The 16,439-nt window shown below is 43.4% G+C and overlaps 1 protein-coding gene across 2 annotated transcripts in view; it reads left to right on the forward strand.

Moving 5' to 3' along the window:
- The first annotated feature begins 6,775 nt into the window (after positions 1-6,775).
- The window catches only part of KCNH1 (potassium voltage-gated channel subfamily H member 1), a 415,341-nt gene continuing 405,677 nt past the window's right edge, over positions 6,776-16,439 (forward strand). For both annotated transcript variants that reach the window (XM_032641744.1, XM_032641753.1), the window contains exon 1: positions 6,776-7,043. In XM_032641744.1, coding sequence (XP_032497635.1) covers positions 6,965-7,043 — 79 coding nt within the window. In that variant the 5' untranslated portion in view covers positions 6,776-6,964. The remainder of the gene's footprint in view (positions 7,044-16,439) is intronic.

The raw sequence follows: 16,439 nt of genomic DNA on the forward strand, positions 1-16,439 counted from the left end.
TGGTTGTTTGGCCAGAGGCGACCGAACACTGAAGCCTACCTGGGCTCTTTGGTGGGGCTAATGGCAGACTCTGGGAGGGCTCACGCCAACGAGTACTTCCCAGAACTTCTGCTGCCAGTGTTCTTGTCCCCACGGTGAGCCACAGCCACCCCCGCCTCTGCAGGAGACCCTCCAACACTAGCAGGTAGGTCTGGTTCAGTCTCCTATGGGGTCACTGCTCCTTCCCCTGGCTCCCCATGTGCACACTACTTTGTGTGCCCTCCAAGAGTGGAGTCTTTGTTTCCCCCAGTCCTGTCGAAGTCCTGCAATCAAATTCCACTAGCCTTCAAAGTCTGATTCTGTAGGAATTCCTCCTCCCATTGCCAGACCCCCAGTTTGGGAAGCCTGACGTGGGGCTCAGAACCTTCACTCCAGTGGATGGACTTCTGTGATATAAGTGTTCTCCAGTTTGTGAGTCACACACCCAGCAGTTATGGGATTTGATTTTATTGTGATTGCGCCCCACCTACCGTCTCATTGTGGCTTCTCCTTTGTCCTTGGATGTGGGGTATCTTTTTTTGTTGAGTTCCAGTGTCTTCCTGTTGATGATTGTTCAGCAGTTACTTGTGATTGTGGTGCTCTCGCAAGAGGGAGTGAGAGCACGTCCTTCTACTCTGCCATCTTGAACAAATCCAATTTGTTGTTTGTTTTCATATATCCTGCCTTTTCAATTTGAGAATTTCTTAAATTGTGAGATATTTGATTTCTTTAATTCTGGAAAATTTATTCTCATTATCCCTTTGAATGTTGCTTCTTCCCTATCTATGTTTTTATTCCTTAGGGAGTTCTTTTCAGACCTATGTTTGAGCCTTTCACTCCATCCACTTATCATTTACATTTCCCATCTATTTATTTCTCTAGGCTACGTTCTGTGTAATTTCCTTTTCAGTTAGTTGGATCTAGACTACTGTTTAAAATACCCAGGGGATTTTTTAATTTCTGTAAATATTTTAAATTTTCTTTATTTCTTTCCAGCTCTGCCTGTTTTTTATTTTTTGTCATAGTGTCTTGTTTTCACCTTAAGGATTACATTTCTTTCTTATTTTCTGAATATTTAAAATACGCATCTTAAATTCTCTTTCAACTTGCTCCAGTCTGCATTGTTCCTCAGTTGTCGTTTTCTCCAATTTTTAATTTGACCTCATTTACGGTGTAGAATCATTTTTGGTATAACTTGTAATTATGTCTGTATGCTTACTATTGGGGGTAATTTTTATCAGTTGGACCTTAAAGTGTACTGGTTGGTATAAGTTTTTCCTATCAGGGCAGTTTCTTACTGGTTTCTGACAGGGTCATGTGACATTTCTGTATAAATTTCTTGGCACAAAATTCCCACACTGTGAGGGTAGCTGAGACAATTCTATCCCACATATGTGGAAAACTTGGTCAAGGGGTTCTGATTTGTGAAGGTTAACTGTTTCCACCCATGTTCTGGACCAGCTGAGAGCTTGGGCTGGTAGGTTCTATTTTTCCAGGTTCCTGAGTCCATCAGGGATTCAGTTTCAGTTTCCCCACCATGAATGGGGCCTGTGTCCTCAGCTGACATCATCACACAAATACTAAAACTGCAGACGCTAAGGAGCATTTCTTTGGGGTTACACTCCCCTGTTCTACCCCCAGTATTACCACCAACTGCTATGGAATCCTTCCTATTTTTGACCTCTGAAATTTCCCCCTATTTGCTTTTGATCTTGGCTATATGTTAAAGATAAGCTTAAAAACAATTTATTTGGCATTTCTATATGTTTGGGGTAGAAAGGCAATACTTACTAGCTCAGTCCCTATCTGGATTGTAACTTTCTAATTATTCTTTAAACCCATTGTAATGTGGACAAACCCCACTATTCCATTGAAAATGTTTCTACTAAGGTCTCAAATGACCAACTAACCATTCTATTTGGTGGACATTTTCCAGTTTCATAGCACACAGCATATGATTGTGTTCTTTACGCTTCCCATTTAAAGATCCTCACCCTCTGACCTTCTATGAAATGGCTTCTCCCAGTTCTCCCCACTTCCAGGTTGTTCCTTTTCACTCTCTTTTGAAGGCTATAACCTGGTGATTTTCAATCTCTGGCTCCATCCAGATGTTTATCTTGGGCTCTGCACCTGTGCAACCAACTGCCTACTTGATATTTCTCTGCAATGTCTCTCAGGCACCTCAACCTTTTCAAAATGGAATACAATTTTCCTTAAATATATTTAAAGAAGTGAAGAGGAATAGAGTTATTTTTATTGATCATGAACTTCAAAGGAGAAATTTTATATGAATGTAGAAGAATAGTGGTTTGGATATGGTAGTGAGGAACTGGATGAATTCTTGTCTCAACTTCTGGCTTCTAGGTACATGGGCTATGGCAGATGAATATCTTCCAAAGGAGTAGGGTCTGTGGGACTCGAAGGCCTTAGGGGAGAGCCAAGTCTCAGTGAAGAGAACGCAGGAAAGTCTTTAGTGAAGAGATCAAGCTGAAATGTAGTTTGTGGACAAGGACAGCAAGATTTGGAGGACACAACTGAGAGAGGAAAATAGCTGAAAGTAGAGAAATCATAAAGAAGCTAAGAGCTCACTAAGTGTTTACCGAGCTTTGTGAGGGCAGGTGCCACTCACAACCATCTTTTCTTCCTTAGAACCTAGTCCAGTGTCTGGTGTACACTAGACTCCAAGCAGATGTTTGTTATAATAGAATGAGACTGTTATAAATGGCTTTTCATTATTTTTCAGGAGAAGGATGAGGTAAAAGATCCTGTTCTCTTTTGATAAGAGGAAATGAGAAAGAAGGATAATAGCTTTGGGCGTTTAGAAGGATATAACCCAGTTTGACAAACATTTAAAAATGCCTATTAGGTTAGCCACAGTTGAGTGTCACACACACATTAGTGCATATTTTCCCTGCAGTCAATTACATTCATGGACTATGATTCTTATTGAGGCCGATTCTCATCTTTTTCCCAGCACTTGGTGGGAACAGGGTGGGGAGTAGATATCTATAATACAGAATAGATCTTTCCAATGGATATGGCCTGCCCAACATTTCCTATATGTCTATGAGAAAATACATTTTGTGAACATAAATTACATATAATAAATAATAAGTCAGTCATTGGGTTATAGAAGCTGAAATTTCCCATACTGCATATTCCCCCCCACCCTTTAGATATTTCACTCATGGTGGCCGGGTAGGTGAAATCATCTCCAGGTTCAGTTTCTCCTAATAATGCTACTAGTTTTCTGATGAGGAAGCACTGCTGCTTGCCCATTCTGGCTCCCAGGACTTCCAGGACTCATAGGCAGCTCTCTCCTATGTCTGAGGGGTTCTTGGCTTTCTGAAATATGTCACCTATATCTCATGGTCTTAATAAAAGAAAAACAATGTTATTCCTGTCTTTGTATGATGCCATCTGCCCCTCTGGTGTATAACATTGCCTTCCTCTTCATTTGATAAATTTTGTTGCTGTGCTTTGAGATTTTTCTGTCCTCTCCTGGAATCTTTTCCCAGCCAGTCTGTAGAGCTCTATCTCCATGCTCTCTCTGTAGCGTTATACCTTCATCATTATGAACTTATTTTGTGAAGTCACAAATTACACCATGGCTTAATTATATTTATGAGAACAGAGATTGATAAAGTTCATCTTTGTTTCAGGGAGCTTGCCATCTATTGTATGATACAGACATAACCATGTGTTATAATCGAGGGGTAACTGCAATACTGAGGGTATAGGAGAGGAGGACCACTGAGACACTGGCTACAGACATTGGCGTAAAATTTTAGAAGTTTTCATTTCATACTCTGTATTGCCCTTGGTAGAAGTTCTAGACAGATAGAACCCAATTTCTGCAGGGAGGGACGGAGGCAATTTAATTGGAACTCTGGTCCCAGGTACTTAAATCTGTCCCTTTGAATGAAAAGTGGCTTTGCCTGTTATGTGAAAATACAGAGGCTCTTTGCTAAGGCACAATGGTGTATTGTGGATCTATTACAAAGGCGTTACCAATTTTGACCAATTTGTAAGATTAAAGTTTGTTCTAGCTGAGTTTCCTACATTGTAGTGCTAGATCTCAGAACTTTTAAGCTGAGCAGCTCCTGGAATTGAATACAGAGTAGGTAACAGAAGGTGGGAAGTAAGAGGTAAGAAGCATAGTATATGGTACTGTCAAGCCAGCCCCAACAAAGATGGTATGTTTACCCAACAAGGAGCTACTGTATAGCACAGGGAACTCTGCTCAATGTTACGTGGCAGCCTGGATGGGAGAGGAGTCTGGGGGAGAATGGATACATGTATATGTATGGCTGAGTCGCTTTGCTGTGTACCGGAAACTATCACAACAATGTTAATCGGCTGTACTCCAAGATAAAATAAAAAGTTAAAAAAAAAAGATGTTGTGTTACTGAACACGTGCAACCTAGGCCTACAAATATCAAAGAGAACCTGGACAGGGCGGAACACAGCTTTATTCCCACAGTCAGACAGTGTTGAGGGTAGGCCAAGGGAGTGGGGGAACAGAGGATGTGCTTTTGTAGATGCTGTGAGATATCCTCACACTGAGTAGTGATGGTGGTTAAAGATTGCTGACTTTTTAAGTGTTAAGTCTTTTAATCTCTTTGAGTGTGCCACTAAAAATTATTGCATTCAAAATGGTGCCAGTACACACACACACACACACACACACACACACGCACACACACACACGAACACAGAGCACGCAGAGAGCCACTGGAGTAGCACATCTGAAATTAAAATGGAAGATATCTCCTTGTTCCTTTTTCTTATCAGGTAGCATACCAAGGCTTTAACATCTCTCACCTCAAATGACTATAATCTGTTTCCTTTATACTCGAGCCCTGAAACATGAGAGCTCATTAAAATCTGAGAAATTTTATTAATTCTCTCTGATAGCTCCCCCCCATTCTTTTCTTTATCTTCATTTCACAAGCAGGATTATGAAGTTGCTTGATAGGTTTTTAATATCGTCATGAAAAGTCTTCCCTTGGACATGTTTGTGCAGTAGATAACATAACCTTAAGAACCTTATTCAAATGAATGTATTCAAATGAAGTGGGCAGACACCACTGAACCAACTCAGCATCGATACATTTCAAAGGCCTCATTGACACTGTTATCTCATTTGTAATAGAACAAAGAACCACTAGACGGAGCTAGGGTTTAAGAAATCACAGCTTTGAGTTGGTGACAGCTGTGCCGGGTAGAATGTTATCTTATGGAAGAAGTGTATCATTACTGATTTCAAAGCCCATGCAAGCCTTCCTAACTCTGCAAACAGCCGTCATTTGTTTATTTTGTGTCTCCACAAGATAAGACACAGGGTGATGTCTGTAATGGCCCAATTTATTTAGTCACTCTAATGATGACGTCTGACCTTGGTGTAGTACTCCACAATTAGAGTGTTGTCCCCTACATAATTACGTTTGATCTTCACAGCAACTCTGAGAGATTGCTGGGCAAGAATTAGTTCCTCTGTTTTGGAGATGAATAAACTTGAGATGGTATCTGCAATACATTAGGATGCATCAGGATGGTTAACCCAGACAACTGAGGTTGCACAGCTTTTTTCCTCTTACATTCTTGTGTAGACTGTTGGTTGCCCCAGCCTGGAACTAACTAGAATACTATCAACTCATTCTTTTTGTGGGGCATTTCTTTAGTCTCTGATCACACACCCTCTGGGGACACATAGTGAAAAGACAGATAAAGCCCATGTGCAGGTAGAAATCTCCCCAAACTGGTGAACAAACTTGTCTGAGCTCCTGCCCAGAAACCTTGGGTTGATGTGATTCTTATAACAGGAGGCAGATGTGAAGACCAGCACATCATCCTCAGCAGGGTGGCCCATCCATCAAGCCAAGGCTGTGCTTTTTAATTGATGTCAAATGTCTGGGGAAGCTGCCCCCCCATGCCCGCCTGCCCCCCAGCATTTGCCCTCAGAGGGAAGCCCCCCTGTTTATATGTTCGTCAGACACACTGTCCCTGTGTCCTAACGTCACACACTGATCATAACAGGTTGTGCTTCAGCTAAAACAACAACAAAACTTTCTGTATCTATACATGTCTCTTCTTGGTCTTTTAGTAAAATATTCTCTGGATAAGAGTGGAAATCAAGTCGGTCAGCAAGCAAACTTGTCAAACGTCTGGAGCCTGCATCTTTGCCTTTGGTTATCTTTAAAAACAAACCAAGACAGCTCTTCTGGAGCTCACCCAGTCACTCTGCAAGTCTGACCGCTCACAGTGCTTCATTAATTAGTGGTCAAACCACTGGCTTCAGAAACCAGGTGGGGCAACTTTCACAACTGAGGCTAAGAAATCCTAGGGGCCAGCAGGAAGGTGTTCAAAGAGCCTCAGAGGTTCCAAGGGCTCCTGCCTGAAACGGAGCAAACGAGGAGAGGTACAGCATCATGCTCCCCCTCGACTCCGTGCGACATCTTTGGGAATTAACCCGCTAAGACAGCTGTTCCTCTATCCTCCTCTCCATCCAGCCCAAGACGCGTTCTGAACACATTTCCCGTCCGTGTCCAGAGGGTGGCGCTGCCCGCCCAGCCTTGGCCCTCCGCCGCGTTCGGCTTCCCAGCCGCTGCGGGAGCGCCCCGCTAGGTCTCCAGCAGGCCGTCGGGGGGCACGCGCCCGGTAGGGGGCGCTGCGGGCCCGGTCGCGGCGGCTCCCTCCGCCCACCCGGAGGCGGCTGCAGCGAGGCGAGCCCCGCGCGAGTGCAGTGCGAGGCGGGCCGCGGGGAGGGAGGCGCGAAGAGGGCGCTAGGGCGGCAGCCGGTGGGAGCCGCCGCCCCTGCCCGGCCGGGTCCCCGTGGGGCGCATGGGGCGCTTCGAGCCGGGATCGCTTGCGGGCCCCGCGCCCAGCTTGCTGCTGCCCTGAGAAGCTGCGCCGGGACGCCCCCAGACCCCGAGCTGCCGGGAGGATGACCATGGCCGGTGGCAGGAAGGGACTGGTGGCCCCGCAAAACACGTTTCTGGAGAATATTGTCCGGCGGTCCAATGGTAAGAGATGCATTCGGATTTGTTACCCCTGCTTTTTATCTGTGCCTTTATTGCAGACGCCTCCCGCTGCTCGGCGCCAGCAGATGCAGCAGAACCCCGAGGCTCTGATGGGAGCTGCGGCGCGGGCGCTGGGGGCTGCCTCCCGGGGGCTAGGAGAGGTGGGCAGGGCAGGGCGGGGTCTGATGGGCCCCCATCCCAAGAGGAGAGCTCTCCTGGGGTCGCTTTTTGGGCCTTTCTCGCATCTTCTCGGTCTCATCTGCAGGGAGTGTGACAGTTGATGAGCAAAGTACTGGGAAAAGTGATGGGAAGCTGGTCTCATTAGGAACGGCAGCGCGTTCCCCCATCGGTACTGCCCGCCCCTCCACTTAGGCTCTCTGGGTTCTCTGGCCGTTCCCCACGGCGCCGCCTCTACCGGGAGAGAGCCCCAGTAGAGACCCGCAACTCCGGGTCCCGGCCCCCGAGGGACGGGAGGATGCGGCTGCTTCCACCTTCCATCCAGGCAGCTGAGAAGTACGAATGTAGGGACGTGGGAACCTAGGGACGGGCTGCAGGCTGTCCGATTCCACCTCCTCAGCCACCCAACCCTCCGAGGTTAAGTGAAGTCTCCTGAGGGGCAGAGTTTCCTGGACTCAGGTGGAAAGTGGAGGGGCACAAGTGCAGAGCTGGCCAAGTGGTCACAGGTACAAACCTGTCGTCGATCCTCTCTTCCAAACCACAGCAGTGTTTTATGTCTATAATTCTTTTTTTTTTTTTTTTTTTTTTTTTTGCGGTATGCGGGCCTCTCACTGCTGTGGCCTCTCCCGCCGCGGAGCACAGGCTCCGGACGCGCAGGCTCAGCGGCCATGGCTCACGGGCCCAGCCACGCCGCGGCATGTGGGATCCTCCCGGACCGGGGCACGAACCAGCGTCCCCTGCATCGGCAGGCGGACTCTCAACCACTGCGCCACCAGGGAAGCCCATGTCTATAATTCTTGCTCCCCTATACATTCCCAAACTCACCAAACCTGTAAATGTATCTATTATTCAATAAGGCAGTGCTCCCAGATCCTCTCTTTCCCAGCGGCATTAAGACGGCATGAAGCGGTGGGAGGCGAGAGTCCTAGGAGCAGAGATGGAATGGAAACATTTCAAAAGCCTTTAGTACCCACAGCAAAGCTCCCTGGCGAAAGCACTTACAGAGCAAACAGGAACCCAGCAGTTGGAAGGTGCAATGCACACCCGTTCATCAAAGGGCTAAAATGAAAGAGGACAAGCCTAGAGATGCTCTTTACAGGCTCCTGGACCACTCTCGTTCCAGAGACAGATGACATTCTATTAGGAGGAGGTGAAGAGCCAACTCAGGAAATGGGCTTTAAAAATGCGTAAATATCACCATTACCGAGCCTTAAGGAGCTTGTGTTAAAACTATGTGCTTCTATTGGGATTTAGTTAGGGATTCAGGGGAAGGGCATGAAAGTGACTTATGCTACTAGGAAATACTCTTTAATTTAAAAAGTGATCTAAGTTTATCTTATAATAAAAAACTTAGCAACTAGGATAGCAAATCGTCATGTATTATTCAAGTACTTAAAAAATGATCATTTATCGTGTGACTTGAAGAATTTTGGGTCAATCACCTTTCCTTTCAAGGACTTCCTCACTCAAACTAAGGTGGCTTTTAGAACAAGGTCACAGCCATTACCTGGGGAGGGAAGGGGATGATAATTACTACATGAACAGCCACAATGAACCCTTCTGCCATGAAAAAGCTGGAGCTGTTTGTAGCTTAAGTAAAATCACCATCTAAGAGTTAATTTGCTGTGATTGCTTTGTTGGCCTGTTGAAGGAGATGAAGAGAGTCTTGCTATTTGGGGATCCCATTGCCAGTGACATAAACTTTCTCAGAAATATCAATGACAATTCCATGTTTTAGTGAAGAGGCAGTGTTCTTTAAGTTAGAGGTGAAACTGCATCTAACATTTACCTTATTCTGTTTTTGAGTGGAGAGAGTGGCAAGAGAATCTTAAACGTAGCAATCACAAGGTTCCTTAGGCTTGCGGGAGGAATTTAAGAATCCTGGAGCTAATACCACAATAAAATAATAAAAACCATGAATTCTGGAGCTGACAAAATTACAAAAAATCCTGGAGCTGAGAAGGCAGAATACCTTCTAGCTTAGTTGATCTTCTTGGACACCCCCCTTCCCCCTACTGTAAGCAGGCATAGACTGTTAGTAGAATAAGTGCCTGGCAGCGTTGTTAGCACTGGCCTTTTAATTTCAGCACCAGTTCCAACAGCTGGACTCTGATTAACCAACCAACCAAACAACATCAACAACAAAACCAAAACATCTTGGGAGGAGAGGTGGATGAACATTTAAAATGATCTATTGTTTCAGAAAGTCTGTGATCTTGAAATGTGGGATTTAAGTTTTTAGTGACCCCTTTCATTGGATTTCCTGAACCCAAAGAGAAAAAACAATTTGGACTCTTGGAAATATCACAGTATCTATAAGCATTATGTTATTTTACTGTGATGGAAAAAAATCTATTTAAAAATATTGATTGTCTCCTAAAATCCACCAGCCCCTTTTTGGGGGGGGCATTAAAGTATTTAAATAGCATTTTACCTTGAAATAGCAATACTTTATTTATTTATTATCTTTATTGGAGTATAATTGCCTTACAGTGGTGTGTTAGTTTCTGCTTTATAACAAAGTGAATCAGCTATATGTATACATATATCCCCATATCTCCTCCCTATTGCGTCTCCCTCCCACCCTCCCTATCCCACCCCTCTAGGTGGTCACAAAGCGCAGAGCTGATCTCCCTGTGCTATGTGGCTGCTTCCCACTAGCTATCAGTTTTACATTTGGTAGTATATATAAGTCCACGCCACTCTTTCACTTCATCCCAGCTTACCCTTCCCCCTTCTCATGTCCTCAAATCCATTCTCTACGCCTTCATCTTTATTCCTGTCCCACCCCTAGGTTCTTCAGAACCTTTTTTTTTTTTTAGATTCCATATATATGTGTTAGCATACGGTATTTGTTTTTTTCTTTCTGACTTACTTCACTCTGTATGACAGACTCTAGGTCCATCCACCTCACTACAAATAACTCAATTTCCTTTCTTTTTATGGCTGAGTAATATTCCATTGTATATATGTGCCACATCTTCTTTATCCATTCATCTGTCAGTGGACACTTAGGTTGCTTCCATGTCCTGGCTATTGTAAATAGAGCAAAATAGCAATACTTTCTGATCATTTTATTGGGTATTTTCTCCTAGTGGTCCTATGCAGTATTATTGTTCCTCTTTTACAGATCAAAAAACTGAGTCCCAATAATATTAAGTGACTTATTGAAAGTGGCAGGCAGACTGTGCCTGAGGCAGTTCTTTAGAGGGGATCATTCATCCTTCTTGTAGCATCATTGTTTCTCCAGCCATTATGACTTAGCCTGTGGAACTGTTTTTATCATCCTTAAAAAAAATCTCTCATTATATGCTAATGGATAATAGAACTGGATTTTTTCTGGGGCATTTGAATATCTGGTGTCTGGGAAATCATCAGACTGTCAGCTGAGACAGATCTTAGGTGCTCTGTCATCTGCCTTTCCTTCTCTATCACTGTATAAATGAAGAAATGAAAGCAAGTACACTTTCTCAAATACTTAAGGGCAGAACTGATGAGACCTTAAGCTCCTTGACCCCAGCATCATTTTCCTTATGGTACACCCATGAAACGACCTTCCTTGTGTTACCATTATTTTCTCTAGAGGAGCACAGTTTCCCAGTGGAGATTAAATAAAATGTTATAACAACAGGAACAGCAGCCATTTTGGCTAACAGCCATGCCACCACATCCAAACAGAATAATAGGGCAAAGGAGAAGCTAATTCTGTTTCAAGGAAGGACAGTATTTTCACCTTTGTCAATGGTTTAGCTGGAGCCATAGGGAGGATAACGGCACTTATCTGTGCACCTGTTGTAAAGTATTAAGTTATTTTTCATGGAACATCCCTTTGATACTCATAAGCCAGCAAAGGAGATGCAGTGTCTCCATTTTGGATTTCAGGAACTAAGAAGCCTCAGGTTATGTAATTTAGCTACAGCTGGTTAGTAAGAGGCAGAGTTAGAAAAAGGCAGTTAGAGGCAGCTCAGGGAGTAGTCAGCAGTTGTTACTGGTTTGTTCATTCAACAAAGATTTATTGAGCATATTTATTGGACACTGGGGATATAGTGGAAAACAAGAAATCCGCCTTACCCTTAGTAAGTTACATTCTATTGAATCTTGGTCCAAGGATCCTGCCCCTATTCCACAATGTTTCCTGGCTGCAACTCTTATTTAAACCTGACATTGTATTTTGAAAAAAGTTTAAAAGATTACTGGTCTTGGTGGGACTAAAATCTAGTTTAACTTTCTTTGATATATTCTGAAACCATTTGAAGGTGCGATTTGATAATTATCTTTTTTTTTTTTTGCATAGTTGTAAGTAATCAGCAGGAACAATTAGCATCCTAGATGGGGTTTGATTTTGCTTATGATCATTTCAGATCCTTCTGTGGACTTCCTGGCCACATAGGCAAAGCCAGCCTGTTTCTCTTTATATTCATGGTTGGAAAGTGTTATTCCAGAATATTTTTTGATGGTTGCTTAAATCTGTAGGCACTTACTGTCAGAATGCTCACTGAAGCAAATAGATCTGTCTTAGGAAGGCTGGCAGGCCTCAGTGCCAGGAAACTACAAAAATATTACCCTAAATGGTCCCATTCTAGGCGGAACATATGTTTTAGTGTTCGGAAACCTATATCAAACAATGGTAGGTGCCAGTTAAGAACCCATGTGTGTTAGCAGGAGTGAAGCACAACACATTTTGGCACAGACTTATGTACATGTGTAATTTACAGATTGCTAAATCAGCTGTGTTTTTGTAACAGTTAAGTTGGTTCAGGTTGTTGACGTTAAGTAGTTAGCAAACAGGGTGAGAGCCACGGGTAATGTTGTGTCTCAGAGAGGGGCTGAGCTGTGGGAATATTTATAAAACAGAACACTGGTTAAAATCCATTGTTACTCTGAATGGGCAATGGGTGATAATCTGGATTACTACCAGTTCAACAGAACTTGTTTGTTTCTTGTAATATGTTCTAAGATGACCTTCGACCCTGGCTCAGCTGTCTTTCTCTGAAAGAGTCACAAGTTTAATCTATTGACTGACATTGGCTGGGGGATCGAGAGGATGAAGCCTTGTGATTTAACGTAAGGCAACAAGGTTTCTAAACTCCGTGATTTTTATAAAATCCGTATATTTTAATAATCTGTCATAAAAGAATAGATGCATTTGAGGAACACTGCGGTAAATGGAATCTTTGGCTTCGTTCTTTCCAACACCAGCTCTTCATTTATGATTGTGCTCCCTTTGGCAGTGGTTTCTTCAGCATTCCCTTGAAGCTCCTCAATTCGTCCCTTCCTCTTTATTTTTTGTTAGATAATTAATGGCTTGTAAATGAACATTTAAAACATACTTTAGTTATTTATTCAAAGAAGCCCTTTATGTAAAGTGAGTATCTGCTTTATACATTCAGGGTGTTTGGACCATGGTTGTAGTTGTTTTTTTCTCTTTAAGTGGTTACACCTGTAACTGGTGAGAAAGAGAAATAGAATCACAGAATCTGAGGTCTGAAGGGACACACTTTGCAATTCCTTTTCCAGGGTTTGAATCTTCTGCAGAGCATCCCTCCCATTCACTTTTCTTAAGCAACTGTAATTGTGAACCGGTTTCTTCCCCTCCCTTCCCTGCTTCCCTTCCTCCTTCTTTCTTTTTAGCGTCATTGTCTGATCTCACCAAAATCTGCTCTCTTACAGAAACTGCTTATTCCAAGTCTGCCCTGTGGAACAAAACCTAGCCCACTCCTCTTTCCACCTGAAAACCATCTTTTCGGTAGTTTAATAAGTTATCTTGTCTCCATTCCTCTCCCTTGTTTTTATGAAACCTTTTTTATTGTTTAATACCATAATAAAAAAACACACAAAATAATTTTGTGCAGCTTAACACATTTGTATAAAGTAAATACTGTGCTGTCGCCACGTGAGTGACATCTTGCCAGCTCTCCAGAATCCCCGGGACTCTTCCTGTTCCCAACTCTGTTACTTTGTTATGGTGATCATAATTTCCTCATAATTTTCCCCCATATTTTTACCACCTTGTTTTGCATTCCTGGACACTACAGTTTATTTTTGTCTGTTTTTGAGCTCTATATGTGTGGGACCATACAGCATGGATCCTTTGTCAGTTGGAGATTCATCCCTGTCGTTGCATGTACTGTCATCGGCTCATTTTCATTGTATAGTACTTTATGGTATGACCATACCACACATTGTATTTATCCATTCTGCTGTTGATGGTCACGTGTTGCTTTGTAAACTGGCCCCCTTACAGGGATGGCAAGGAGAGACGGAAGAAAGAGGCAGACCACTCCAGATTGGTAGGTGGCAGGTTTAATAACCAAGGGAACTTACTTACCAGGCATGTCGTGGGCACTGCAAGACGAGTAGATCTCTGCACCCACCTGCCAAAACTGAAAGTTTAAATAGAGGCCTTAACTGGGTTAAGTCATGTATTCAGTCTACATGGTCTCAACAACACCTTCCTCTCTCCTTGGAACCGCTCCTACTGTGGAGTGGTGGGCAGAGTGTACATTCCAAGGACAGGGGAGGGGGTGAGGAGTCTCTGATTGCCTGGGTCCGGTTCAAGGGTCAACTAGCGGTCACGTCCTCTCGCTGACCTCCTCCAACAACGTGTGAGTTGTTACCAGATTTTTGCTATTATTGATGCTACAAATATTCTGGCTACAAATATGTCTTTTGGGCATATATTGGGTGTGTACTCTCACTAAAAGTGTAGGAGAGTTTTCATCATTCCACAACATACCCTTGCCAATACTTGCTATTTTCTCCTTAATAATGGCATTGCCCAAACAGTCTAGTAGCCAGTAAAACAGAGTCACTTAGGGTGATGTTAGTAGTGAGCACATGATCAAAATGAAATGAAGACAGAACTTGCCCTTGTCCTTTGGGAGGCTTCGCTATCTACTGTGTATTTAAATATTACTACAGTGTGAATTCCCTCACCGTACTGGTAAATGATATGACAGACTCTCACAGTTAGAACTGTGTGCAAAGGACACATGCAAGTGTGTGTGTGTGTGTGTGTGTGTGTGTGTGTGTGTGTGTGTGTTTGTGTTTGGGAGACTCATTTTCTTAAATTGAGAAGCCTTGCGGACATATTATGTAAGAATTGTGAGCAGGAAATGAGAAGGGACTAGGAGGTGAATGACATGTTTATTTTAGTGAAAGAAATAAAACAAAATGACTGAAGGAGGGGTGCCAATTTCATGGAGGAATCAAAAAATCAAAGACAAATTAAAATGAAAAGCCAAGACTAGCTTACGGTTTGGTTTCATAGACACGGCAGACCTCCTTTGTGCCACATACTGTGCTAGAGACTGGGACTCGCAAAAGTGACTGAGATGTTTGTGAAGCTGGGGCTCATTGAGGAGTGCGTGATGAAGATCAACGTGCATTGCAAACTTGCCAAAAATTTAAGAGATGCTATGCCAATTCAATACTCACCACACATTTTTTTTCCGTTGTAAACATCTCACCCGAAATTATTCTGAGATTTTATATCTATTTATTTTTTTGTGAGATTGGATGTGGGATAACCAGATCCCTTACGTTGACTTAAAGGGGAAGATTGCAGGATGTGTGAAGCTTTGTTTTGCTGTGGGGGAAGTTTTCTTAACAACCTCTCACTCCTCTGGGATGTCCCATTGCCCTGTCTTCTTTGGCACGAGGTTTTGGGTTGCTTACCCATTGCTGTGCCTTTCCAGCCTTTCTTAGATGCTGGAATTTGTTTGATGCCCCGGCTGTTCTCTGTGCAAGTGCAGTCTTGCTGAACAGATTGCAGTTTGGCCAACTTCCGTGTCTCCCTCAGTTCTCCTGGTCTCGGCTCTAACAGTCATGTGTGGCTGTTAAGGACAAAACTACTTAGCTCTTCTGATTGGATATTAGAGAATTATGCCAATTATCAGAATCGGTTTGCTCACTCATCCTAAGGTTGTTCATTCTGTCAATTAAAATGACAACTCTTTTGATTAGTCCTATGTTGCGTAAAACTGATGTTCTGAAATTAACGGAGTCAATCCTGTAATTATTAATGTTAACAATTAACCGAGAGTGCCTCAAGGCTCTCATTTCTCATAGCTTCTTAAAGGGTCTATGATGACATCAGGTGCTTCTATAAGGAAGAGGGATGGCCTCTTGTTACTTCCTTCTTCCCTTAAAGCAATGATGTAGGCACCCGCCACCAGCATTCTCAGAGGGCTGGAGTCAGCATTTGAAAGATGATGCTATTTTGGCAAATTTTACCAATATTTGTCTCCTGCTTAACTTAGGTTTCTATTAAGAGTGAATTTGGAAAGCATATTTTAGAATAGAGCTTTATAACTATGGCAAAGAAAATGGAGTTGAGGGATAAAACTAGATTTATTTCATCTACATGGGTTTCTAAGCTTATATTTTCTTTACTTTTGTTTCCTCTCAGCATTATTGGGACCGAATTGATTAGAGTTCCATGCTGCAATCTTTAAGGTTGTTCTTTGAGTGTCTACAAGGGCCAGTGCACTGCTTATCTTCTCTCTGCCTCCCTTGGGCCATTCTCTTCTCTTCTGTAACCTGTTCTGCATCCTGGGAGGCTGAGCCGCACGGCTTATGTCAATAGGCTCCCTTGCTTCCTGGATGGCTTCACAGCACCATGAGTTGGGGAAGGAGGGGTGGGAGTTTGTAGTATTTACTCTCCTCGTTTCCTCTCTGCAGGGTCATCATTGTAGCCTATCTGTTTTACCTTGATTAAAGGTTACATGTGCAGATTGCTCTCTTTGGGTTTGGGTAAACCTCAAAATTTGTAACTGTTACTAACCCTGGGGGTCCTGCCGTCCCTGAAGTTTTCCTCATGGTGTGCTGGGGCAGGTGCAGCCAGCTGGTCCTACCTCTCAAGATCTGGTTATGCCCATCTTTTCCCTATTCCTGGTTCAGGGACTTCATCTTGATAGCTTGAACTCTGTCATGTGGGAGTATTCACACCTCAGAAACTGGCAAATGGTATAAATCGGGGCTTTTTCTCCCCCAGAGAGTTATACTAGCTGTAAGCACCAATTATAATTATTGGTTAAAACCACGACCTCGCACAGATTAAACAGCCTTTCTCATATGTGCGCCTGGCCGTGAGCCAAAGGTTTTACATGTGTCATCTCCTCTAATCTCACTATGACTCTATGCTGTGGGCACTCTCACTGTTCCCACTGCAGAAACTCAGGTTTAATAAAGAGATTAAGTAAATTGCCTTTGGTTAATTTC

Source organism: Phocoena sinus, chromosome 1 (assembly GCF_008692025.1).
Source record: "Phocoena sinus isolate mPhoSin1 chromosome 1, mPhoSin1.pri, whole genome shotgun sequence".
Classification (NCBI taxonomy): Eukaryota; Metazoa; Chordata; class Mammalia; order Artiodactyla; family Phocoenidae; genus Phocoena; species Phocoena sinus.